General features: G+C 55.1%; 1 protein-coding gene across 11 annotated transcripts in view; it reads right to left on the reverse strand.

Annotated features, from left to right (window-relative positions):
- Positions 1-27,328, reverse strand: part of JADE2 (jade family PHD finger 2) — a 112,003-nt gene that overhangs the window by 14,880 nt on the left and 69,795 nt on the right. For all 11 annotated transcript variants that reach the window (XM_032425142.1, XM_032425143.1, XM_032425148.1 and 8 more), the window contains 8 exons: positions 26,634-26,691; positions 24,623-24,711; positions 13,698-13,855; positions 9,069-9,229; positions 8,149-8,360; positions 6,824-6,991; positions 5,115-5,231; positions 3,433-3,897 (listed from right to left, as the gene is read on the reverse strand). In XM_032425142.1, coding sequence (XP_032281033.1) covers positions 3,433-3,897; positions 5,115-5,231; positions 6,824-6,991; positions 8,149-8,360; positions 9,069-9,229; positions 13,698-13,855; positions 24,623-24,711; positions 26,634-26,691 — 1,428 coding nt within the window. The remainder of the gene's footprint in view (positions 1-3,432; positions 3,898-5,114; positions 5,232-6,823; positions 6,992-8,148; positions 8,361-9,068; positions 9,230-13,697; positions 13,856-24,622; positions 24,712-26,633; positions 26,692-27,328) is intronic.

Consider the following 27,328-nt stretch of genomic DNA (forward strand, 5'->3'; position numbering starts at 1 on the left):
GAGACAGGAGGCTGTGGGCAAGCAGGGGGATTTGAGGGTGCAGGGTTACTGACGAGGAAGCAGGGTGAGGTGGTGACCAGGTTTCAGTGGGGTGAGGACACGAATGGGTTGTCAATGTCCTAGAGATGGGAGATAGAGGGGTTGAGGGGCTGTAGTTCTGGAGGCCAAGGCTAACGGGGACAAGGTAGGCTTTGGTGGGAGGCCAATAAGAACACAATCCAGGCACTTAGGACAGAGGAAATGGGGTATGACCCACTTGACAAGGAAGCGGGTGGGTGGCAAGTGTGGGGGAGGGCAGGCTCTTCTCCATGGGAGAGAGTCAGAAATGTGGCCTCGGGGTGATCCCACAGATCTATGCTCAGGGAGGAGTGTGTATGTCTGAGAGCTGCCCCCACCCTCCCCAGCCAGGTCATGCTCTTGAGTAAACTCCGGGTAACCAGATCCAGAGGAACCACAGGCATCGAGGCCCGTGCAGCCCAAGCCTCCGGCACGGTTGCTAAGGGACACCAGCCTGGCGTCGGCAGGCTGCTCATCAGCGCTGCAATTTTTGTGTCAGCTGTGAATAACTCTGGGAGCCGGCGGTGGCCGTGCCTTCCTGAGCGGCCCGCTGGGGCCAAGGCCTGCGGCTGAAATTTTAGGAAAACACATCTTCCAGGCTGACCATGAAATGGGACTTGAGGGTAGGGGCGGCAGCCTGGCCCTGGCTTCTGCTTCTCTCAGCAAAACCCCTGCCTGGCCCTGGGGGACATGGCGGTGAGGGAGGGTGCCCTGTGATTCCTCCCCAGGGCCTTGCCCTGGGCCTGCGCGCTCAGTCCTCCGTGGAGCCCCTCTCCAAGCAGCCCACTCTTCTAAGAGGCAGGCAGCAACAGTAACCATGACGAACGGCAGAGGTCGCTGTGCTCCCACCTTCGGGGTGACGCCAAGGTCAGTTGGCTCCTTATTCCCATTTTACAGAAAGGAAACTGAAACTCAGAAGGCACAGAGCTGGGAAATGCTGGAACTGGATGCAAACACAGGCTGCCCAAGGCTTCCATCTCAACCCCGACCCTGCCTCCCGGATGGATTCGGCCCAAGCTGGCCGGGTGCCCAGGCAGAGGCTGGATCGGTTAGGCCCTTGGCACTGGGCCATGGCTGGGCCACCAACAGTCATGGGTCTTTGCAGAAAGCCTCCCCTGTGGCAGAGTTCTCAGCCCTGCTCCCTCCCGCAAGCCACCAACACGGGCTGTGAAAGGCCCCGAGGCGAGACCCGGAGGGCATCAGGCTGGCAGGGTGTCAGGCTGGCTCGTCATCTCCTCTGCCTGCCAGGGCCACACACTCCCTGCACTCCCTTGCCTTGTTCTCGGCTCATGCCCGCCAGTCCAGCTCGGGGGCTGCTGGAGGACGAGTGGGCTGGTTCACACCTGACTTTGGAGGGCTCTGTCCCCTTTCCAGAGGCGTCTGCATGGCAGCTCTGGCTGCCTGGGAACCTGCTGGCATCCTAGCCCTTGACCTTGGCTCCCGGCCACAGCTGTACCAGCTGACAGTGAGGTCGAGAGGCTGGGGAGACGACGAAGGGATGCTTTTGCTCAGGAAGTGTACAGAACAGGAGATTAAGCCAACAACTCTCCTTCTTATGACAAACCCCGCCCCCCATTCAGGTCCAAATTCAAGTCAAACCCTAGAAAACACACATTTCTCTAAGGCTCCCTGTCACTCATCTTCCCGAGCCCTAGTTTTCTCATCTGCTCATTAGGGCCAGGAGGAGCTACTTTGTCTCTTTTTGCAGGATGATGATTAAGTAAGTCACCCCACCCCCGGCCTCCCTACACTGCCTGCTGGAGCCAGACCAGCACAGACCCTAGGGAGGTCAGACCTGAGGGGTCACTTGGGAAAGAGCAGGAGTAAAAGCAGGGTGTTTGCGCTGGAGATCCGGAGGGTGCAGACTCAGGGTGGCCTGAGGACAACTGTGGAGGCGGCTCTGGTCTCTGAAAGTACTCCATGTCCTCATGTACCTGATGCCACTGCCACATGAGACAGGACGCTGGGCTGCCCAGGAAGTGGCGGCTACAACGTAGATGGCCTTGCCCTCTGGCCTGGCTGGAGCCAGGGACATCTGCCGTCCCCACTCTCCACCTCCCCCTTCTGACCTGCTGGCAGGCCGGTAAGCTCCCTCCCAGGCCGGCGGGGTCGTTTCCCCTTGACTGGGGCTCGGGGTAGAGGAGCTCGGGCAAGCTGGGTCCAGATTCAGTGCCTCCACCTTATGTTCCTCCCAACACAGCACAACACCTGCCAAACTCTTCTACCCATTTTACAGACTTGCCAACAGAGATGGACCTAAGCCAAGCAGCTGCCTCAGGTCACACAAAGCCCCCTGAACATGTCCACCCAGGGCTGTCTCCTAACAAGGCCTGGGGTAAGGGCAGGCAGCTGTGTCTGTGCCACGCACAGAGGACACTGTGACATGGTCCCATGTGCTCTGGAACCCTTGGACAGAATGTCCCAAAGAGAGGCCAGAACAGCACCTCCGGTTCAGAGACCATCCTGTTTCATCCTTGGGTTGCCTCCAACTTGCGCTAGAGGTAACAGAGTGGGAAAGAAGAGTCAAGTTCGAGGGCATACCCCACAGGAGGTGGAACCACCTCACCTCTTTTCTGGGGGAGTAGAAGGGACTGGAAGCTTTGGGGGGCCTCCATGCTCCAGGAAAGCAACTCTCACTATCCCTCAACCACCACAGCTCACCCCAAAGCCATGGTGTCTCCTCATCTGACTCAGCTCCCAGAACTACCCGCTTGCACCAAGCCAAGACCCACTGTCTCCTAGCATAGAGCTGGGGGGGGTTTGGGTCACCCATTCACTGTAGGCCCCGTGATTCCTTTCCCAGGGTGAGTGTTTGGAAGTTGCAGCCACAGAGGGACAGTCCCTGCTTAAAATACTCTGCAGTCTCCACACACATCATGGCCCACCCACTGACCTTTCTCCTACTCCACACAGGCCACTGTGACTCCAGCCCACCTGTATGCCCCCATGCCTCTTAACACCTGTCTTCCCTGCCCTGGCCCAGCACATGCTTGTTGGGTTGATCCAACTTGCTGTGATTCCCAGTTCCTCCTCGGCCTCTGATTCCAAGCAGAAGCTCATGTGCTGGGAATAGGCATGGCCCACGGAGGCCACAAATGGGGACAGAGGCCAGTAGACACTAGAAGCCTGGGTCGTGCCCCAGCTCTGATGCCTTCTGGCCTCAGGACCCTGGCACGGCCCCCACTCTTCAGGCCCCCACAAGGGTAGGGACAAGAGGGGCTCGGAGACCCAAGGGCTAGATGCTTCCCTGTTCTGCACAGTATCAGATACCCCCACCCTGTCAGAGACCTGGAGGCCCTCAGCCCCTGGGCCAGAGCGCACCACCTGAGTCCTGGAGAGCCATGGCTGCTGTGGGGCGGTGGCAGGGGCACTCACCCTCTCCAGGTCCTGCCGCAGGTGTGTGAAGAGCTTGAGGCGGCGGTACAGGACATCCTGCTCCTGCTGGGCCAGGTTGTCCACCTCATCGGTCTTGGGGGTCAGCAGGGGCTGGTTGGCGTTGGCTTTCCTCTTCAGCTTCCAGTACTGGTAGATGAAGTCAACCAGCGCCTCGGCCAGCTCCAGCCGCTCAGCCACCTCGGCCGGCTCGACCAGCTCGTAGAAGTCTTCCTCCAGCTGCTGCAGCCGCTGCTTGCGCACGGTCACCTTCTCCAGGTCCTCGCCGGCGGGGCTGGGCTCCGTGGGGTCGGAAGTGGGCTCCCCCCGAGGGCCCCCGTCACTGTGCTCCTGGCAGAACGACTTGAACTTTACCTCGTCGTTGTCTGCTAAGATAGTCCGCATTTCCAGGCCATGGTCAAAGGCGCATGTGACGTGGAACGCTGTGACGCAGGAAGGCATGGAACACTGGAGGGAAAGGAGGGAAGTGTCAGGCACGAGGGGAGCCCTGCTAGGAGGGAAGAGGTTCCACTGAGAATCCAGGCTGCCGGTGACACCCGACCCACAATGGTTCGGACCCGCAACATCCTGTGGGTATGGAGGAGCTCTGGTAAGTGGGAAGGGGGAACTCTGGGGGAGCCTGAAAGGAAATGGGGCTCAGCACCATATATATCCTGGGGAAATGAGCAGTCAGGAGATTTGACAACCCTTGGGAATAAGCTGCATTACTGTGTGGGCAAAATGACTTTGGAAAAAGAGGCATCAAAAGAGGCTGGTGATGGGTCCCTGCCTCCCTTCTGCAACATGATCTAAGATGGGGAGTTGTGCGCCGCCTCTATCCTCTGGGAAGAGGGGCTGGAAGTGGACCCCCTTCCCTCTCTTGCCCAGGCATCTGGGGCCAACTCAGGGCCGGCTCCTCTCTCCCAGCCTTGGATGATGGCTGTGGGCAGCTGATAAATGTTTCAGCAATACCCCACCCAACTATTAATGAATATTTAGACTGCACTCACAAGTCATTTTGAAAGTCTTAAAAATGGGCGGAGGCACATTTAGTGTTTGCAATGACAACTGTTGCTAGAAAAATGAGGAAGACAAAGAATGACCCCCCACTTTCCAACCCAAAGACCAGTAGCATCACATCATCTGGGAACCTGCTGATAAAGCAAATTCTCAGCCCATTCCAGATCTATTGAGTCAGACCTCTGGGGATAGGCCCAGCGATCTGTTTTAACAAGCCCCCCAGGTGCTCCTGCTGCACACCAGAATCTGGGAACCACCGCTATGGACAGACTGCTAGAGCCCTGCCCGGTGTGGGCTCAGCTGGAGGAGAAGTGGTTCCTGCCCCTCCCACGTGGTAGGTCTGATGTCAGAAGTGAGGTCCGTGTGTTTATTAACCCCAAAGATAGTCACTCTTGGGGAGAGCCAGGGCATGGTGGCACGGTGAGCCTTTGCTCCCGGGGCCTATACCCCGTGCCTGGAGGGGCTGGGGGTGGAAGAATGCCCCTCGGTGGGGGTCCTGAGTCTGGCTATGGTGCCAGGCCTCCACGGTGGTTTTGTCTGCAGCACCATGGGGACAGGGGGAGTGGGGCGGCAGCTGCCTGTTTTCCACAGCGCCCCAGATGCAGCCCTCCCTGCGGCTGAGCCTGGCATGAGTCCCGGCAGCCCCGAGGTGAAGGGCCTCGTACCTGGATGCAGGTGCCTGTGCACTCCTTGCAGAGGTTGCAGGACAGAGCCCAGCGGCTGGCGGGGATATGCGAGATCTTGGTGATGGGCTCCATCTTCTCTGGACACCCAATGCTGACCTGGGCAGGAGACAGGGAGCTGCGTCAGGCCTCTCCTCCCCCGCTCGCTTCCAGGGATCCCCCAAATGGGAGCCGTCTGCCGAAAGCAGGTAGGGGGCACACAGGGCCGTGGGAGAGCCCCTGCATCCCAAGACCTTCCTGACTCTCCCAAGCTGACCAGGAAGTGAGTGCATTAGCGTTTGCTCACCTGTGACTAGTCTTGTTTGTGACTGTGCATGAGAGTGTACATCAGGCCATGTAACTGATCATACGTGTGTGTGCGTGTGCGTGTGTGCGTACGTCGTGGTGGTGTGGGCCTTGAGGCAGCGAGGCTTCAGTGTGTGTGTGGGTGTGTGTATGCATGCAGATGCACACACAGATGAGTACATGCAGCATCCCCATGTCTTCTATACCTCACCCCTTCGTTACTAGCACCTTCGGAGTTCTTACTAGAACACGAGTTTATTTAGTTTATGTTTCTGGGCAGCAAGTAAAGGCCCCAAGGCAGCATCTCTTCTCCTCCAGGGCCTGCCTGGCCAGTGGGGATGTGCCTTTGTTTAGCCCTGCCCGTCCCTCCTACGGGGACGAGCCAACAACCATACCTAAGTCTCCTGGGCACACAGCCCCCCCCTCAGCCCGAGGATACATCTGCCTCCCCACTGCCCATGCCTGAAAATGGAAGAAGGGCTCCTGTTCAGAGGTCCTGAACCAAAGGGCCCCCATGGTGGGGCAGGGTCTTTGCTGGTTCTGTCTCTGAGGTGCCCAGTCCAGGGAAGACCCAGAGGTAGTCCCAGCTTTCAAGAGGTTGCTCTGGGAGCAAGAAACCACTGTCAACGCAACCATGATCACCACAGAAGCCTACAATGGGGGTCCCTGCAAGAACCTTCAGAATGGAAGCCCACGAAGGGGAGGGGCCCCTGCTGACAGGGCCACCTGGCTTGCTTGCAGGCACAGGCAGCATCGGAGGGGGCCACGTTCCCAGTTGGGGCACACAGCGGGCCTGGGGCAGAAACTCTGGTGAACGTCAGCATTTCCTATTTCAAATAGAACAGGGTGACCTTCCAGGAGCCCAGCGCCCTGGTGACTCACTAACTCACGGTGGACCTAGTGTGTCACCCATGGTCCCCCTCCACCTAGACTCAGACCCAGGCCAATCCCTCCATCCCAGCCACAGCCATGGTAGCAGACCCACCATCCACTTCTAATTAGCTCTCTGCCTGACTGCCTGATTTCCTTTTCGGTCAGCGGCTTATTTTTGTTTTAAGCAAGGAGCCTGACGTTGGTTGGAACCACTGCCTGGATTTGGAAGGACCCACAGCATGCTTCCCCCTCTGCTCTGCTGCCTGACTTCTGCTCAGCTCTCAGACTTAACCACCTGGATCCCCCAGGGGCCCATAATCCCACCTACCCATGTAAACCACCACCTGAGTTCTATCCAAGACCACAGGCAAAGCTCTCTGCGGGTTGCTGCCCCAGTTCTTCTTAGGTGCCACACGTGAGATACCCCTTTTTATGGAGGCCTGTCACCTTCTTTCCCAGTGCTCTGCTCCCTGAGTTCTGAGCTCCATGGAGACCCACTTCCCCAGGGCCGCCCCCTGCCCTGATCTGCCCACCTCAGGAATCCACAGAGCGCAGCTGACGTGCACCCACTTGGTCCCGCTTCTGGTGGGCTTCAAGGCTCCTCCTCGTTTGGGGCAGAGCAGGCACTTTGGCTGGACACCCAGGGCACATGTCCGGCACAGCCAGCTGCCCGTGGGCACCTTGAGGATCCCGTAGCATGCCTGCGGAGAGAGCAGGGCGGGTACCGTCGACGTCTGGTCAGGACTCAGCTGCACACAGCCCCGGCCCCAGCCCGAGCGAGGAGCTGCAGAGCCCCAGTGTGAGCACGCTCTGGCAAGGAGGCCTCCACAGGGATTCTAAGGCGAAGACTCCAGTCCTCTGTGCGAGGGCTCAGCTCTGCCCTCTGTTGGGAGGAAAGTCACTTTGGCCAGAGGTTCCTAATAAGTGCTGGACTTCAGAAGTGTCCATGTCCAGAAGTTGGACACAAATCTGGGTTTGTATGCTGCTTGAGGACAAGGCCCTGAGCGTTTTCCTTTTTTCACAGGGATTTGTGAAGGAGGCTCCTCCTAGTCATGCCTAAGGCTTATGGACCTACGAGCTACTGGGTATAAGGGATATGAATGAACGAGGGGTCCACTGCCTCTGAGCTCCCCAGAAGCTATTCTAGCAGCAGTGGCTAATAAGTTGTGTGTGTGCTCAAAGTCAGGGCTAGAGTGGGTCCACTGGGTTCCAGTCAAGTCTTCTGTAAACAACGCCCAGCGATGCCCAAAACCTGGGAGGTTTGGGGCCCAAGATCAAGAGGGGGGCATGTCAGGCAACACGCCTGGTATATAAGATCAGTAGTGGTAAATCCTTACGGCCTGTACTACACACTGTTCTAAGCGAAGAACTCCTAGGAAGTAAGGGAAACCTCCCAACAACTTATTTTTATTTAGAGTTGAGGAAATAGAGGACCAGAGAGGTTAAGAAATTACCCAGTTTCTTATTGGGTAATTCTTATTCAAATTGTGCCCTGCCACAATTTGAAATCAGGCAGCCTGGCTCCAGGCTTTGCTCTCCATCACGGCATGGTGCGGCCTCTTTCTAAGTTCAGGTCGGAGAGGAGGAGGAGCAGGGGGGCAGGGTGTTCAGCGGGGAGCCTCGGAGGGAGGCCCCCAGGACAAGGATGGAAAGACCACCCAAGGGGTATTTACTCAACTCTGGCGGACAGCACTGAGCCCTGGGGCACTCGCTCCATTCCCTTCCTCCTCCCTTGCCCTGCTTCTCAGGGGCCTGTGGCCGCAGGGCTGGGGCCTTCCTACAGCCAGGACGACGAGCAGCCAGCAGCAGCCTGGCGGGGCAGCAGGTGAGGGCGGGGTGAGGCTGCGGGGCAGCCCACCTGGTGCACGCAGACGTTGCATTTGTCACAGAAGACCATCTCATTGCCATCTTCACCCTCGGGAGAGCGACACACATCACAGACGACGTCCTCATCATACTCGATGCCCAAGCCCTCCTGAGTCTCGATGGCCCGCACCATATTCTGGTGGCACAGGGTCTCTAGCTCCTCCAGCACACGCTCCAGCGTCAGCTCGTCTAGCTCGGGCCGCTCTGTGAGGATAGCAGGGGAGGGTGTTAGGAGCCTGGCTTGTCAGGACAGGTGTATGGCGGAGGTGGGGGGGGGGGGGGGGGGATCTCCACTCACCCGCTGTGTGACCTGGGAAAATGCACCCACGGTCATGGGCCTCAGCACCATCATCTGGAAACAGGATGGGCTGGACCGTTCAATCTCACAGACCCCTGGGGGCTGGTCCCGGGGCTCTGACTTTAGATGGCCTGCTTGTGACCACATACGTGTGTACATGCAGATAACATGATAGGATCTCTGGGATGCAGCTGTATGCATGGGGAATTCACTGCCTGAGCTGCATGTATGGGGTGGGGGGACCTTCCTAGGACGTGTTGGTGGGCTCCAGCCAGGAGGCCCCTGCTAACTGACCCGGCGCCCCATTTGTCATCCTAACTTCACTTATGTGTTCACTTACTCTTCGCGTGATACTCAGGCTTACTAATAATATCCTCAAGAACTCTGCAAATGACAGGTCATTATTGCCCCCACCTGACAGCTACAGAACATGAGGCACAGAGACATCAAAGAAGTTCTCTGATCAGTAATGCAGTAGGGACTTTCTCTCATATCCACGTGGTGCCAAAGCCCCGTCGCAGCCACTGCCCTTCTGAGGGTGAGGATGCCGGCATTCGGAAGAAAACCCTGCCTGGCCTGCCCCCATCCCACTCTCAGCCTGGCAGGTCACCTACCCATCTCCTTGAGCTCCGAGTTGATGAGCTCCAGCCAGTAGGCATCAATCTCGTCCAGGTCATAGCGGCTGCCCCCAGGCCAATCAGGCTGGGAGCCCTCGCCAAGTTCAGAGCTGCTAGGGGACACCTGGGTAGGGGGGCCTTCCAGCGGCGGGAGGATCCTAGGAAATCAAGAGAGGGTATCATGAGGGGAGGGACCCTCAGCCTGCCACCTTCACTGGGTCTGGGGGCCACCAGTGAGTTGGCCAGCTCAGCTGAGGAGCTGGTGGGCAAATGAGGTATGAGACTTTGAGGTCACCACCTTACACTACCTCGTCCTGCCTGCCCACCCTGCAGAGACTCAAAGGACTATGGGAGAGGAGACCAAACGGCAGAATGTGGGTTGGGAGTGGGTGCTGACCCATTGTCTTACACATCCCATAAACATCCATCCTGCCGAGAGCACACCTCTACTGGTCCTCCCATGAGGGCATCTGGGCTTAGCTAACGCTCCAGGATCCAGATCTGCCCTGCCTGGGGCTCTATCAGAGGCAGTCCACGTGCTCTCCTGGGCAATGCTCAGTGCAAGCCACTTTGGGACAGGTGGGATAGAGTCAGCAAGGCTTCAGGTCCTTCAGCATTCCCCTCAAGGCCAGGGGGATGCCAGGAATTGTCCCCATGTCCCCGCAAGGTGGGGAGTGAGAAGGGGTCTTACCTGGGTACAGTGTTGCAGCCCAGGGTGGCCCTTTCCACATTCTCTGTGGTCTCCCTCCCCAGAGGACATAGTGTCTCCTACACACCTTATCATTCCCTCCAGATACAATGTAACCTGAGCAGTCAGGTCTCTCACCGTGCTGCCCCCACCCTCAGTGCAAGATGGAGACCTCCTACCTTGGATATAAAGACGTACATGCCTACTACAGCCCTAGGATCATACTCCAGCTCAGCCCTCCCTTGGGCCACGGCTCTCCCTGGGGCAGCTCGGAAGGGTCCTGGCTGCAAAATGTGGACTCAAAGTCCTGATCCACTATTTTCTTTTTAAGTAAACTCTACCCCCAACATGGGGCTCGAACTCGTGACCGCAAGATCAAGAGTCACATACTCTACCGAATGAGCCAGCCAGGCACCTGCCCCCTGATCTACCTCTCATTGTGCGATCTAAGCAAGCTGCTTAACTTCTCTGTGCCCTGAGACCTCATTCAAAAAAACAAGCTAGCGATAATAGTACTTGCCTTCTAGGCTGGTAAGGGTTAAATGGACAAATACGTGTAAACTCTGACAGCAGTGCGCGGCACACAGTAAGCATTGTAGGTGTCCGAGTGCTTATTTTAAGTCCTCTGGGTCTCACTCTGCTCCTTCAGAAATGGAATAGGAGGGCTTTTTGCCTTGGGAGGGCAGTTTCCCCTCTTGGCTCAGCTGTGTGCTGCCCCTGAGTTCCCGATGCCCGTTCCCGATGCCAGCTTTTCCCACCCCCCACCGGTTGCCATGGTTATTGCTGCGGAGCCTGGCTTCCATCTGGCCAGTCCTGCCAGGCCTGAGAGGCCCCTCACTTGCCCGAGAGGCCTCCTGGGGTCAAAGGCAGGGCTGCCGGGGGTTGTGACTCAGCGCAGACTGGGGAGGGGAAGGCAGGGTGGCCCAGAGACATGGCTGAGCTATGGGAGGACTACCGGGCTCCAGGGCGGACCCGCGTGTCAGCCAGAGGGGCAGGAAGGATGGAGGAGACAGGGAGGCAAAAATGGCCTCCAGACCAGGAGGGGAGGGTCAGAGGGAGGTTGAAGGGCGCAAGGAGTGAGGGAAAGTGCTTGGTGCCACGTGGGAGGCCCAGATCAAGGAAGACCTCAGGTAAGGACAAATGGTGTGACTCCCTCCATCCTCCTGTAAAACAGGTCATTCCAAATGGATGCAGTACTGATACTCTTAGTCCTACAAAATCCCCTGAGGGTCTTATTGGAATTAACACATTCTTTTAAAAACATAGATTAATTTTGTCTTGACTCCGCTTTGTTTGTGCTCCCAGCGTAGGCTCAGTCAGGTTCTGGATATAAGCTCTGTCCCACCGCCTACCGGCCTCACTGCCTACACCTGTGTGGTCACTCAGCTGCCCCCTGGCCAGACCTCTTGGGCCAAGGTCACGTTCCTTTCTTTCTCAGAGACTCTAGGGTTCAGGGGCTCACACCAGAAAAGGCATTTCCTGTGCTTCCTGGGACCCTCATCTTCATCCGTGATGCCTCTTCTGGCTCTGGCTCTGGCGGAAGCTATCCTACCAGGCGTGGGCTGACCTGACCCTAGGCCAAGGACTCTGTCTCAACTGTAGCCAGCAGGACAGAGGTCAGCTGGAGGAAGTGGATGGCTCGGCTGGGACCTGGGGGAGGGTCTCTACTCCAAAAGATGACACCTACACCAGAGGTTGGTTTTGCCCTGGGTTGAGTCTTTTGGCCACACAGAGAGGGAGCAGCATAGACCATTACTCAATGCACAATCAGGGGGTGAGACAGGTTCTCATTACCCAGATAAATTTCAGACCATGAGGTGGGCAGATGTGCCCACGGGCCAGGGAAGACTGGAGGAAAAGGGGGAGGCGGAGGGGGCTGGGGTGGCGGGGGGGGGGAGGGCGTCAGTGTGATCGGGGCACGGGCTCTCTCTGGGCCTCACAGGGGCAACCCGGGCTTGTTCTCGTGGCTTGGGACTTCCTGGCCCAGCCCCCTAGGCCCTGGCGGTCATGCAGGGAATTCCCCAGAATTTCCCAGCTTCCTCATCTATCATATCAGGACAGTAAGATGTACTTCTAGGGCCGGTATGCTAATTAAATGAGAAGATGAACGTTAACAGGCTCAGCCCAGCAAATTCTCAGGAAGAGCTGCTGTAACAATTCTGACCGGGCTGGCTGGTGCACTGGCTTGCAGTGGGAGGTGCCCAGAGAGATGGAGGGACTGGGCTGGAGGGAGACAGGGGAGCCTTCTCCAAGCCCTCCCTGCCTCTAGTCTGTCCTCTCCAGAGAGCACGGACAGGCCAGGAATGCCTGGCTCCTGTCAGCTTAGAGCAGCCGTGCATATGCGGGGAATGCACCTCATTGAGCCAGAGCTGTCTAAACGCGTGCTCTCCTCTTGATGTCAACAGATAAAGCACTGCGCCGGCAGACAGAAGCCACGCTACTGGTGTGGAAGCATCTGCAATTAATTACCCAGGCCATTGGATGTTTCCGGAACCACCTGACATTGACATCAAGGAGAGAGGACAGACAGCTGGGTCAAGCCTCATCAGGACTCACCTCTCTGCCCAGCTGCTGGCCTGTCCCGCCCCTTCGCTGCCCTGGGCCCTTGCCATGTGTATTCGCATTTAATCCCCACTACACCATTGGGCAGCTACTGTTATTAGCCCCGTTTTACAGAGGAGAAACCTGGCTCAAATAGGTTAGTAATAGTTCTTTAGTCTGCCTAGATGAAGGTGTGAAATTGGCTAGGAGCTTAATCCATGTTTAGAGAATACATTCCCTCTGCAAACCCCACATATTCTCCCTTCCAGAGAACCCTAGAGCTCCCCTGATCCTCAGAGGGCCTGACACCAAGAGCTGGCAGGCACTCAGCCCTCCGGAGCCACAAGATGAGCCCTGCCCAGCACCCAATCCTCACAGAACACCTAAGCAGGGTTCAGAGTCTGATTTGCCTCTGTAATCCCATGCCCGGCACAGGCCTGGCACCAGCTGGGCACTGGGGGTCTGTGAGCCACTCACAGGTGTGGCTGCCAGCAAGCAACGGTGCCAATGTCAAGGGTGATGAAGGCTGCAATCTTTGCCCCAGACCTGGTCAAAATGCGCCTAACCGAGAGCCACGGGGCTGCCAAGGCCAAGTGTGCTGGTGGGCCAGGGAGGCCAGGACATCACGTCCCTCAGCCCAGAGACAAGATTTAGAGGTTTCCCAGGGTGCAGAAAGAAGCACTTGGCTGAGCTCTGTCACTGGAGGCAAGGGCCATGGCCAAGATGCACCAGGGGTCTCTCCAATCCACAAGACCAGAAGGCTACAAAGCCTAGAGAGGATGCACCCTGACCCAGCCCTGACCCCTGGCAGGGAACCCTCCTGAGGGTGGTCACAACCACTGCTTCCCGAGCATCTGCTGTGTGCCAGCATTCAACTGCCTCCCACTCAGAACTCCTTAAAAAGGTTTAAGAAGTCAACAGCATGGCTTATTCCTGTCTTAGAGACTGTTTAGAAGCCTGGAGATTTCCCTGATAAGATCTGCTCATGGGATGCAATTTGGATTGACGTCAAGCTAATCCATGGCCAGTTTCTACCGAGCGCTGGTGCGTGCCAGGCCCTGTGCCAAGTGTCTCCCATGTGTCACTGCCCTTGTCATCTCGACCACCATACGAAGTAGGTGGTATTGTTACCACTCTCATTTCACAGACAAGGAAACCGAGGCCCAGGGAGATTACATTTCTGGCCCAAGGTCCCAGTGAATGGGAGTGGCAATTTGAACCCAAGCCATCTGGCTCTAGAGCTGAGCCCAAGCCCAGGCCCTCAGCCTCAAAGGTAAACTGCCAGTATTTCTGGAATTTTTCAGTGGTTGATGGGACCAAAGAATCTAAGACGGAATAGAGAGAGGCTACAAAGGTCCCTTGCCCCGGCCTCCCCTGTTTAGGGCCTCCTGGCTTACCTCACCACAGGCTCTGGAATAGCCTCTGCCCCCGCGGGCACCTGCACGCCCTTCTCCCATTCCTGTCGCCATGGGTCCGCCAGGATGTAGTAGTCATCCGGGCTGAGCTGGCAGGAGTCTGGGATCTTCATGGCTGTGATCAAGTCTGTCCGGAAAACCTGTCAGGAGTAGGAGAGGAAAGAGTGCCTCAGGGTGGTCTGCTCCACAGCCAGGGCAGGAAGATGCAAAGGCAACTTGAGTGGGCTTTCTGCCCACTTACTTAGGAGTAAGAAGCCGAAACAAAGGAAATCATGACAATGACACATCTTCTCTGAACTCAGCACAGGGCTCTGCACACAGGAGATGTTGGGTAAATGTGTTGAACTGAATTCACCTGTGTTCTGATCTGTTAAAGGACAGAGCTTGAACGACGGATGGTAGTGGACCTCAGAGGGAAGGGGAAAAAGGGGAAAAACTAGACTGTAGAAAGGCTTCTGTGAAGGCATTACTGCCATTAAGGGACTGACTGCTCGGGGCATTTCCACAGGTTTAGAATTACGTTCCTGCTCGAGGGGAGGTGCGAAGGAGGGCAGGCCACCAACCTAGGCAAAGGAAAGGCCAGGACCTTATGTAAACAGCTGAGGGAGAGGCCAGGCCCCAGCGCAGCTTACAGACAGCTTCCCATGGGTCAGGGTCCCCAGCGTCCCTTAAGAACAAGGATACCGTGTCCCCTCCTCAGCCGGGGCAACACAGGGCCGTCTTCTGTGTGTGAGAGAGTAAGAGGAGGATAGGGCTGCATTTTTTTTCTCAGTCAAACCCATCCAAATCTTCTCAGAGCCAGGCCATGAATGTGTGCACCCTCATGCTCTGGTTTTCTTCTGGGCAACGGCTCAACTCAATGTTCTGTCTGTCCCCATCGACCCCCTCCGTCTTCCCACCCCGGAGCAATCTGCAAGCCCGGCCAACACCGGCAATGCCCCTCCCTCCCCGTTGCCTGACCTCACTGTGGCCTCCCACAAAGGGCTGCTGCAGGTCTTGGTAGCAGCTCCAGATTACTACGTGACTTGTTTAGGCACCCACTTTCCCAGTGATTATCAAACGAGAATCACAAGTTGAGAAACCACTTCCAAGAGCACTGCAGGCCTCAGACCAAACTCCAACAAATCTCTCCCTCCCCAGAAAAACCAGCTTCACTGGCCTTCCAGAGGCCCATGACCAACCCGGTCAGTGCTAACCTCTGCCTGCCAGGGGCCCAACTCACTGGCTGTGTATGTCTCATTTGAATCGAGGGCCACAACAATGAGGAAACAACTGAAATGGGTGCACTAAGGGACTCAAGGCAGCATCTTCCAGAAATCTAATTAACATTTGCATCTGGCTAGACAGGGCCCCAGCTTGGAAAAGTTCAAGTTTCCTGAAGACTCTATTTGCCAATATAATTTAATTGTTAAGACTAACACCCTAACATTTAATTAGGGTGCCAGTGTGAAAAAATTAAAATGAGATTACGATTAAATGCTAATTAAGCAGAAGATGAAATGCGGTGAAGATTTCACAGCCCCGATAATTTGCATATGTTATTAACAAGCGGTTAAGACGGCTGATACAAGAACATGAACTCAGGCAGTGGGTGCTTCTGTGCTGTTCTTCCCAAGTCTCCCTCTCCTGGCTTGGGCCTTTCCTAGCCGATGCCCCTGCGGAGCCCAGCAGGACTGGGACTTGGTTATTTCCTTCTGGAGCTGAGACGGGACCTGGTGGGGTGAACTGAACCCACAGTGGACTCATCAGGGCCTCCAAGTTCTCTTGATCCCAGTAAACCAAGTGGGGTCCAGACCAAAGCTCTGTCCCTCTGATGCCACGGGAAGCCTCCCACCTGGGACAACCCATCATCTTGCCCCGGAAATCACCCCTTCACTACCGTCACTAAGTGCCCCTCCAGAGATGCACAGTTAAGTCTGAAAGTGATTGCTATTCCCTCATCCTGAGCTATCCCGATCACCCTGACTCAGGGAGTGCCAAGTGTCCCACAAAGGCCCTTTCCACTCTGTCTTCCTCCCTCGCTTCCCAGCACTTACACCCCAACAATTAACTGGTGTCCACCTGTTGCTATTTTTTTTTGCCATCTCCCCCCACCCCCCTACAGCAATTCTGTTGTCTGCTACGTTCTCAGTGCCTGGCATGACCACTGCCACATAGTAGGTGCTCAGAAAATAGTGACTGAAAGAGTGAATGAATGAATGAAAGGGCTTCTCTGGGAAATTACCCAAGGAGTCGGAGGCCCCCAGCTGGCTCCTCCACAGTGCTTTTCTGAACCCCCATCAACAAGGTGAGGTACCTCGAGGATATACGTAGAGCTCCCCAAACACAGGGACCTAACTAGAGCAACATGCAGCCTCTGGTCTGCAGGGCTCGAAGCCTAAGGACCAGTGCACTACCCAAGCTGGAGTCTGAGAGACCACAATGTCAAGCCCCACCAGCAGGGGAGAGGTGGCCCTGAGTTCGGAACAGGCATGGCACTGAGAACCCAGCAGGAAGGAAGGGATCCCAGGCTCAAGTGGATCAGAAAGATTTAGGAAGGAGACGGAGAGAGGGAGGGAAGGAAGGAGAGAGAGGAGGAGAAGAAGAGAGGGGGAGAGGGAGGGAAAGAGGGAAGGAGGGAGGGAGGGAGAGAGAGGGGAAAGAGTCTAGCCCCAAGAGAGGTGTGTGTTTCATCCTAGGTCACTCAGGGAGCAGGTGGAAGACTGGACACAGGTGGCCCTTTTGGGCAGGGGACTGATGGAAATGCAGGAAGGGGAGCACTATCATGATGGTAGCAGCCAACACTTAAAGAGCACCGTGTATCCAGTACCAGTCTAAGGGATGTTCTTGAATTGATTTAGTATTAGTCCCTACACCACCTCTCTGAGGCCGATGCTGCCATCATCCCTATTCTGGGACTCTAACCTAAGGTTATTAGTTAAATAGCCTACACCAGGTCCTACATGTTGAAAGTGGCAAAAGATCCCAGGCCACAAACTCTGGAGCCAACCAGCTCTCCCCCACAACCTGCCTGCCCCTTTTGGCCACGTGCTCAATGCCCGTACTGAAGCCAAATCACATTAACTTCCCCAAAGGCTGGAGTATGCAAATCTGATGGTGGCCTTTGCAAATTTCAAGCCCTTCGGTGGCTTTCCACCATCTTCCCTCAGGCTGGGCTGCAGGGCCTGCCAGCCCCTGTGGCCACACAGATACACATCAGTCTGTGGAGCACTTTCGACCCTTGGCACAGAGGAGCACCCTGCTGGGATGCTCTTCTCTCTTGCCAAAGTGGTGCCGGCCTGTTTTATCTTGGAGGGCTTGGTCCCGTCCACATCTGCTCTGGGAAACCTTCCCTGATCCCAGGCTGGGTTCTGGGCTTCCTCTGACCTCCCACCGCCCCTGTATTGGAATCGCCTGGTTTCTTACCACGTAGCCACCACAAGGAGGAGGTAAGCTCAGTGAGGTCCGGCTGGGCCACAGGCTGGAGCCCTACAGTGCGCATGGGGCCTAGCACTTGGGAGGCGCTAAACAAAGGCTGAATGGCTCAAGAGTCTTCCACGGATCTGCCACCTTCCTGGGTTGCTGCCCAAGGCTACATACAGCTGGGTACTCTGTACCTTCCAAAGGAGCCTCTGTACATTTATATAAAACCTGTCCACAAATATGGCAACCCAATTGTCACCCAAACATCCTTTTTGTTTTAAACTGCCAGAGGTTAAGCTTGAAAAAGGCTCAATTATTCTCCTAAACGCCTCTGAATTATTTATGAAAACTAAATAAAGAATAAAACGGACACTGATGAACCAGAGGCCTTACCATGGCTAGAAAAGTTGGAAGTTGGAAAACAAGTAATTTTCTAAAAACGTGAATGTTTACTATTTTTTCTCTCTTATGGCAGAAAATGACAAATTGTCTTTAAAGGTCTGCTGCCTAGCAACCAAGTTCTGCTGAGCTGCTTGGGAGATGTTAATTGTAGCTTCTTCAAACAGTATGGAGAATGTTTAAAGGTCTAAAACTCAGATGTAATAACCGATCTGAGTGACGGGAAGCCAGTGCAGCTCCGGAAGGAGCTGACGACGCTGCTCTGTGCAGACGTAGGGACACACGCATAGCCCTGACCTTCAGTTCCTCTTCCCGAGACTGAAGATGACAATCACAGAACAGTCTGTCTGGTTTTCCACACCTATTTCCCCAGGAACAACCCAAAACAGGCTCTGCCAGAAACTATCACCGGAGTCTGACATGACCTCCAAAAGCAAAGCTAATGACCACAGGCAACTTTCCCTGGGCCATGCACCGAGTTCTCATACGTGATCACGAGATTTGTGGATGTCACCTGAACATCTCATCCTGGGACCTTGGTCTCTGCTTCCTTTTCTCAAGCGTGAATTATTGTATCACAGCATATTTCAGACCAAGAGACACCAAGAGGAAGTTTAATTACTTAAGGAAAGGCTCCACCGCTTATCATAATTACAAAATAGGATTATTTGTGTAATTATTTGTTGGATGTCCATCTCCTCCAGTAATTCAGCTGAGGAGAAGCGGAGCCTACACGTGTCCTGTTTATCACTGGACCTGTTTGTGGCACCGTGCCTAGCATGCAGCAGGTGCTCAGCAAATCAATGAATGAGCCCCAGGATTTGTCTGAAGTAGGACTAAACTCTGAAACTTCCTGTCCTGCCTAGTAGGGAGAGTAGAGGCAGGAGGCTGGCCCCAAAGATTCTTCCAGGTGGACTTTAGGAATTGGTCTTGGTCAGGGTCCCAAAGTCAATGAAAACAGCTTTGGCCAAGACAGCCTCTCCTTGACCTCTGTCCACACTAGGAGTCCCAACATAAAGCTAAGACTGGCATCTTGCTCCGAATCCCCCTGAGGATGTTTGGGGGTCTGCCAAATGGAACTGCTACCGAATATCTCATTTTAAATTACAATTGTTTTTCTGAGCACTTCAATCTCATTAGGAACAACAAGCTAATTTTGAGAAGTAATTGTCCTGTTAAGTCAGGTGCTATGCTAAATGCTTTAAATATATATAATATACATGTATATATACATATAACCCCACCTAATCCGTATTATCCCCATTTTACAGATAGAGAAACTGAGACTCAAAGAAGTAAACCACTTATTTGAGGTCTGCACTATATTTCAACCACTGCAACATTATTGCCTGGGAAACAGCCAGGTATTTCTTCTTTTAAGAAATCTCTGCTGGGGGAGGAAGGTCACCTGGGTGGCTCAGTTGGTTAAGCGTCTGCCTTCGGCTCAGGTCATGATCCCAGGGTCCTGGGATCAAGCCCCACGTCGGGCTCCCCCCTCAGTGGCAGTCTGCTTCTTCCTCTGACCCTCCTCCCTCTCGTACTCTCTCTCACTCACTCTCTCTCTCAAATAAATAAATAAAATCTTAAAACAAAAACAAAAACATCTCTTCTGGGCTAGAACCTGATAAAGAGTATCTCAGCCAGGGGTGCCAGGGTGGCACAGTCAGCTAAGGCTCCGACTACTGGTTTCACCTCAGGTCCTGATCTTATGGTCATGAGATCGAGCCCTGTGTTGGGCTCTGCTCAACACGGAGCCTGCTTGGGATTCTCTCTTTCTCTCCTCTCCCCTCCACCCACCCCTGCCGGCTCTCTCTCTCAAATAAATAAATAAATCTTAAAAAGAAAAAAAAAAAAAAAAAAAGAGAATCTCAGCCAAGAGCAAACTTACATTAGTCATAAAACACCAGAGAAGGTCTCTGAACATAGCCACCCTCTGCCCAGCCCCATTCAAGCTACCACTAGGCTAATTTGGTCGGACTTCTCCCTCTGTCTCTCAAACACACACCCTCTTTCTCTTTCACAAGGATAACAGCACTTCCTGCTCTTTAAAAGAATTTATTACACACATTTCTTTTGCAAGACAAGCCCCAGAGGCCAGGAGGACTTTCCAGCTGGCAGGAACAGCAATGCTTCTAACTATACTGGAAGCGGATTCTGCCCCCCACCCCAAAGGAAGGCAGCGGGAGTCTAAGAAAGCAGGCGCTTGGCCCAGTGAAAGGGCTCCCCCTCACCGCCCACCCACCCCACGGGGCAGCAGCGGCACTGTTGGCTAGAAACATGGCTTGAAACCACAGGGCAAGCATAAAACCTTTCTGGATTTCTCGTATTTTATCTCTCAAGCTTGTCGGCATTTTGCCTTTTCCTACAACATATGCCATCACTGCTTTTATATAAAATATGTTATTTCAAACATCTGGATAGCACCTGTGCTCCTCCAGGTAGGCATCCTCTTTATCCTGTGGTTTTGCACCCCAACACATTCTGGCCCCCCATGCCTGCACCCAGGATAGAAGGCTCCCGTTTTTTTAAAAGCAACAGGTCAAGCCAATAAGCTGCATCCTCACTCTTCACTTGCTGCCTTTTCTAGGGGGGAACTTATATAGGAACTTTCATGGACCCTGGGTCTGGGGGACACCCCAGTGGTGACAGAGACTGCCCATTCACAAGGATCACCTTTTTCTCCCAGGCCCTGTCCCCAAGGGCAAGACGCTGAGCATGGTGAAGGGCCCCTGTGGAAACTGCAAAGAGGCCCTATTCTCTCATCTAGGGATGTACTAATTTGTCACCAGGGCCTACAAACGAAATGGACAGTTGGATCCCAACTCCTGCCCACCCCGTTCTGGGACTATCAAGGCTTCGATCCCAGGGAGGCCAGCTTCAGGCTCCACAAGCCTCAGGGACGAACAGTCACAGAGCTCCTCAGTGGCAAAGCTAGCCGTACCTCCCATAACAGACAGTTCCCTGTGTAGCACCTGCATCCTGCTACCCAAGGACCAGCTCCCTGGGGACAGGGTCTGCATCTTCTGTGCCTTCCCCCCAACCCCCCGCACCCAGCTGGGCCTGTTAGGTGCCCTCAAGCGCTTTTTGAGTTTAATCACTGTCAGCAGCTCTTGGGTCCTGAAGACCTATGTCCCTGCCTGCTGGCTGACTTCTGGGGACTCAGACTTCCTGAAAACCCTGCCCAGGGGAAACCCCCAACGTTTGGCCTGCCCTTCTGCCCCAGGCCTGAGGAAGACACGGCCTCAAACAGCAACCTCCAACCCACGGGGCCGGCCTCAGGTCTCCTCCTGAACTGTCCTTCACACCCAGGCCAGGCTGATGGTTTGGAAGAAACTGGTCAGTGGGGGGGTAGGGGGGGAACAGCTGGGGGACCGCCCTCACCCACACTCCCTGCCTTTGCTCAGGTCACTGCACCAGGCTGGAAAGCTCCCCTTCGTCCTTCAACCTCGGGGTCCTTCCAGGGAGGATCAAGCCAGGACCTCCCATCTCAGCAAAGTAAGGAGAAAGCTCTGTGGCCGCAGTTCTTAAACCTGGCTTCCAAAAAAGGGGCTTTAAAAAAAGTATAGATACCTGGGGTCCCACTCCAGACCATTTAAGTCAGAATTTCTGGGGGTGAGGAAGGATGGGGGCCTGGTATTAGTGTTTAGAAGAATAACCTTCGTGATTCCATCAGATTCTCAGAGATAGGGCCCACAAAGTGGTAAGCACCAATAATGGTTATGCCATCTGGTCAGACAAGCCAGGCCAGAAACCCAAGGCCTCGGCATGGTTTATATACAAGCACCACCTTCCCAGGGCAGGCGAATCCCTTTCCTGCCTGCCGATTCAAGCCCTAAGGGACACATCTCAGCTTTGTTGGGATCCCGCAGGCAGGCAGAGCAGGGCTTCGAAGGGAGTAGCACATGTCCTTGGGGTCAACGCTATCTTTTTCCTCTACTGCCAAAGGGGATCCTGCGGCCGACTTTGGACTTGGTGCACTTCTACCAAAAACTCAGTCTCCCAGAAATCCCTGGGCCTGTCCCTTCAGCTCCAGTACTGAGGCCTGGATTCCCCCACCCCCTTTCACATTGGCTGAGGGAGGCCACCCACTGGTTAAAGGCCAGAAGGGAAACTGGGCCTCATGGCCTGGGCCCTGTCCAGGGTCCTGACTCCTGGTCAGAGCTCTGTTTTTCCTGCCCTATAGCACCTCACTCCCGGTACAGAGGGAGCCCCTAGATCTATACCCTCAGGTGCACTCAGAAAGGCGGCCCCTGGCAGGTCATCACAGGGGCGGCTGCCAGTCTGGCGTAAACCCAAGCCCAGCCCTTACTGTGGCTTTTGGCTCCACTACATGCTGGTGCTGCTGCTATGCTAAGGCCTCCAGGCCATCAAATCCCCCAGGCCATCACTGTCCACGGTGGGAAATGAAGAGACAAAGGGAACCATGGGCTCCCCACCAGGGAGGGGACTACACCATGCTCATCAATTTACAGGCATCCTGGCTGGGACCCTGGGTCAGACTAGGAGCACACTGTGTGACCAGCCTGACAGCCACCCCACAGAGGTCTTACTCCAGGGACTGGATAGATGGAACTCACAGATCCCCTTCCACCACGGTGACCAAAGCCCTCTGCCCTCAGGCCCAGCAAACTATAAAGGCTCTCCTCCCCAACCCTTTCACAGAAAGAGAGGGGAACAGCCCAGCGAGGAGATTTAGTGCAAACATTATCTGCCGCCAAATCCTTGCTTTTCATCTCCGCCTTCTCATGAGCCAAATAATTTGGAAGCTTTCATTGATGGTTTCCTCTCGGCCCCACGACTGCTTGGAATTTATGCCGGCTATGGCTCAGCCTCCTCACTTAGGGGACGAGGGAAACCTCATAGGCTACACTCCAGCCTGCTGTGGGAGGAAAAGCTTGTCCTTGGCGACAGTTCAAGACAGGGAGGGCTTCCTCAGCCCTCCTGGAGCCCAGGACTTGAGGGCGGGTATCTTCAGGCAGGCCTCAGAGCTGCCTGCAGAGGCCCCTGGGCTCGAACCCAGGGCCACGCACAACCAGTCCCCAGCAGGGCTGGGCCCTGGCACCCCTACAATGATGTGAATCTATTTTTAGGTGGAGAAAGGTTCAAATGCTCTGTGCTGGAAAACCCAAGAGGTAGGGGAATTTTCAGCCCCATGCAAATCACTCTTTCCCCTTGGCCTTCACTTACACCTGTTTCCTCCCAGCTCCTGGCCTATCTAGGGTACAGATGGCAGCTCTGCCCCTGGGATCTCTGCCTTGAGAAATGGCCCCACCTCCTCCTGGTGTTTAGAGAAAGCAGGGCAGGCAGAGTGGGGGGAACGAGCCAGCCCCAGCAGTTCCCCAACTTCCCCACTCTTCTCCAACCTAAATAGCCACTGAGAGCAGGGGCAGGTTGAATTCTGAGACAGGTTCCTCATCTTCAAAATGGGCAGAGAATTCCTCCCTCCTAGGTACAGGGAAGGCACATAAAAGTGGCTACTGTTTTACTAATGCAACCATAGTAACTGGGGAGCCTCAGTGGCTCTCAAGATGAAGGTAGGAAGGCAAGATGGAGTGAGGGTGGAGGAGCAGAGAGGTGGTCCCAGAGGCTCCAGAGCCCTATAGCACACTCTGCCTCCTGCATCCCAGCGCCCTTGAGCACATCCATCTACCTACTGAGCAGGGCTGGTCCAAGAGGGTGCTTAGAACCTCAAAACAGCAACCCCCATGTCCGCATAATTCCCAGCTTTTGTCCCAGTCCTTACTGCATTCCCGGAGGTATCTCCTTCCATCTCCATCCCTCCCCCATGGGGCCAAAGGAGGACACTAGGTTGGTGGATGGGGATGGGAGGCATCAGGTCTCAACCACCCCACCCCACCCCACACACAAAAGCAGAGTCCTAGGGTAGGCCAGCTCTAGGGAGGATGTGGGGAGTTCTTTTTCAAATGCAAGGTTCTGCGGAAGATGCCCCCACTGCCCCCAAGGGGCTGGCTAACTACTGCTGGTCAGGATTGCCCCCGAGCCATGACTGTGGTTAGCAGGGACAGAGGGCTCCAGGCTCAGAACAAAGATACCCTCCCCGACTCCGTGTCAAGGACTCTGCTCCAAGACTCTGGGCCCTCCCACCCTTGGCAATATTGGCCTCAACAGCTTCAGGTCTTGGCTCTATAACCCTGGGATCCTCAATTTCCTTATTTTAAGAGATGGACTGAGAAGGACTAAAAAAGTGAAGTGTCCAGCCCAACTCCTGGCTAGGCTGAACAACGTCTCCTTCAAAGGCCAGATTCAAACCCCCTGCTTCTTGGGGGCTCAATGCTCTTGCAGCTGCATCTGTGCAAAGGGCCTCTTCTGTGCCCAGTGCAATGCACTGAGGACCTGAAAGAGTGATGTGGCCCTAGGATGTGATTTCTCAGGGGCCACAAGAAGCAGGATCACGATGTCCTTTCATGTCCAACACTACCCACCCCCCACGCTCTTCTCCACAGCTCGAGAAGTCATGAACACCTACCTCTACGTGCCATAAGAAACATCCCAGGTCCAAGTAAGGAAAGCTTAGGATGCAGATACACAGGACATGGGCAGAAGGAGCAGATGACTTAACTGGATGATCCTTAGGACCGTAGCCCTCACCCCTGTATCAGCACATCCTGGCGCCCTTGGCTTAGCCTCCAGAACATGCCAAATCCGACCGCTTCTTCCTCCGCTGCCACTACCCGGCTCTCAGCCACCGTGGCTTCTCTCCTGGACAACTGCAGACGAGTCCCCCTGGCTCCCGCCCTTGACCGCATATTTCATTCTCCTCACAGCAGCCAGTGGGGCCTTTTGTTAATGCGTCAGACTCTGTCATTACCCTGCTTACAATCCTTGAAAGGCTCCTCCTCTTGCTCAGCTCAACTGGAACGTCTTTACAACAACCTACACGGTTATCACTGGCATGCGCACCCCCTCCTCCCATTCACTGCACTTAGCCACACTGGCCTGGCTCTGCAGGGCCCATCCCCTCTGCCGGGAAGGCTCTCCCCCAGGCACCTGCAGCGTCCCCTCCCTTCCTCTCCACAGCTCTCCGCTCCTGTCGCTTCCTTCCCCACCACCACTTCCTCTTTGTCCGGACACTAGGCACTACCCACCTCCGAGGGCTTCTTTTCGTTCTGCCGGGGCCAGCCCGACTTGGTGCTGCTGGGCAGTTTGGAGCATCGTGATGCAGTTGTAGCGTGACCTGCAGAGAGAGCACAGCCCATTAGGGGCCCCTGGAAGGCCAGGGACACCACCCACCCACCCATCCCCGTCCAAGGACAGGAAGCCTGTAAGGGCTCTGGCTTGAATGTTCAGGAGGTGGAAACCTCTGTGAGCACCTGTCCCTGCTCTGGACCTCTCCAGGGACAAGTGGGGATGTGAATGCTTCCCCTGCTCACCAAGCACAAGGGCTTAGGAAATAAAAGGCAGTGACCTGGACTCACAATTAGCTTACTGTGTGACCCATGACAAGTCCCTTACCCTCTTTGGTCCTCTGCTACTTCCTTGGAGAAGGAGGCCTTCTGTGGCCACGCTTCATTCCTGCCCCAGATGGAGACACTCTGGGATGATGCCCAGTGGATAGGCAGAGGCATGAAAGGGCAGTGGGATGAATGCTGCTCTAAAGTAAACCCATTTACCAGCTTGTCACCCTGGGCAAATGACTTTAGCTCTCTGGGGGCAAAGAGCCGTGAGAATTCAGTGACGCCATGCCTGTTAAGGCTTAGCAGAGTCCCCGGCCCAGAGCACGGCCTCCATAAACATGAGCTATCACTGCTAGAGTCTGAGGCCCTGGCTGGACTGCAGGACTGCAGCCACGGGTGGGTACAGTGGTGGGGGCTGGTGGGAAGGAAGTATGCCACAGCCCGGCCCAACTCTGCTGCAGCGGCCCAGACGCCGGCTCTTGCAGGTGCCTGGCCCTCAGGGGTTCCTGTGCCTGAGTGAAGTTAGAAGCAGAGGATGCGGTTCTTCTCGGCTCTATTGAGACAAGCCACAGGCAGTGTGGTTGTGGCCACAGAGGGCCGGACGCTGTGATCTCCTGCCACAGGGAGGAAGGGCTGGCCAGGTTAGACACCGGAGCCAAGCTGAGCAAACAGACCCTAAAGGGCAGCGAATGAGACCTGGAGGTAGGGAAGCGGCTGGGACTGACTGGCCGTCTTGGTGCATCTGTCCTCAGGCTCCTGGGGGCTCTCCCCAGCTGCTCACCACATACGTGAACAAACTGAGGTGCAGAGCTGCAGGGCTCCAGGCCCAGCCTCCCTGGCAATGAGTTCAGCCTCTTTCTCAGTGTGGGCTCCCCCCAGGGTGCACCGCTAGGCGGGATCCTCCTGGCAGTGCACCTCTCCTATGTAGGGCAGAACCGAACTCCTTACTGGACCAGCTCACACAGGCCCAGGTTCCTATGGCATCTGGGAAGAGCTGCCTTCTGGTACCAGAGAAAAGCTCTTGTCTTCTGCAAACCTCCCTTATCTCCCCCCACATTTGAGAAGAGGTTCCCTAAGCCCCCTTTTCTCCTTGACAATCCCTGTGACCCCCAAGACATCTAGCTGCCACACCCAGCCCATACACAAGTCTACCTCTGGGATTCTCCTGCCAAGATCCCTTGTTAATTCCTTTCACAAACATTTACTGAACACCTATTATGTACCTGATCTAGCTGGGGATACAGCAACCAGCCAGACATGACCCCTCTTATCAAGGAGCTTACTGCTAATTAGGAAATGATACTTATATCAGGTAATTATCATAAAACTTAACAGGTTTTCTGTCTGTTGTGTAGAGAATTTCTACACAGCCCTGATTTAACATAAGGGCCAGAGGGAGAGGGATGTGTTCCTAGCAAACAGGAGGAGCAAATGCAAAGACCCAGAGAGGATATGATCTTTTCTAACCAGAGCAAAACATGTGGGATTGACACCTAGGGGGGAAAGGGGAGTAGGATGAAGAAGACAGCAAGGCTCAAAAGGCCACAGAAGTGTGGGGACTTTCTTAGGAGTACAAGGAACTGGCCTGATTTATGCTTTCATCAACATTGAGACCATGGGGCAGCCTCCCCCGATTTGGACCTGTGGGCCTGATAATTATTCAAATGCTTTCCCGGCAGGAGCCCCAAATGGAAGGCCTTACTGTCAGTGGTGTCAGAGTTGTCGCTGCTGATGGAGTATTTTCGCCTCTTCTCTTCCATCTGCAACAAAAGGCAGGCCCCATTATACTTACAGGAGGCTCGGGAAATCCTCAGTCTCTTAGAAAACTGCCCGATAACCTACCTCCCCATACTCACCCTGCTGCAGTGGAAGAATGAGAACAAGGCCCTGCCCTAGCCTTCTCCCCAGCCAGCCTCACCCTCTCTCCCCACCCACCCACGGGAGCCCTGGGGGTGGGTCAGGGGGCTGCATCTCCCACCTCCTGACCCCAGAGCCTCAAGATGACCAGGAGTCTGGCCAAAGATGACAGAGGAAGGGCAAGGGGGTCAGTAGCCCCAGAACAATGATTAGGGCCTGCTCAGCCCTAGCTTCCACTCAAGGCAACTCAGGTCCTCCAGAGAATCCACTCCCACCCTGGAGGAGGAGCAGAAAGGGGAAACAAGACTGACTGTTCCAGAGGGACCATGCCATCTGAGTTTAGAAACAAGCGAGCTCAGACAGCACTGAGGGCACATCCTAAGGGTGGTGGCCAGAGGAGTGTGGAAAAGAAGTAGGAGCAGGGAGGCTCCGAGCTGGGTCCCTGAGACGCGCCCAGCCCAGGGTGACTGGTCCTAAGCTGGGCTGCCCTCCCTCCTGCAATGTCCTTCTCCAGATAAGAGCATAAACCAACTTTATCTC

Source organism: Phoca vitulina, unplaced genomic scaffold, assembly GCF_004348235.1.
Source record: "Phoca vitulina isolate PV1807 unplaced genomic scaffold, GSC_HSeal_1.0 scaffold32, whole genome shotgun sequence".
NCBI lineage: Eukaryota > Metazoa > Chordata > Mammalia > Carnivora > Phocidae > Phoca > Phoca vitulina.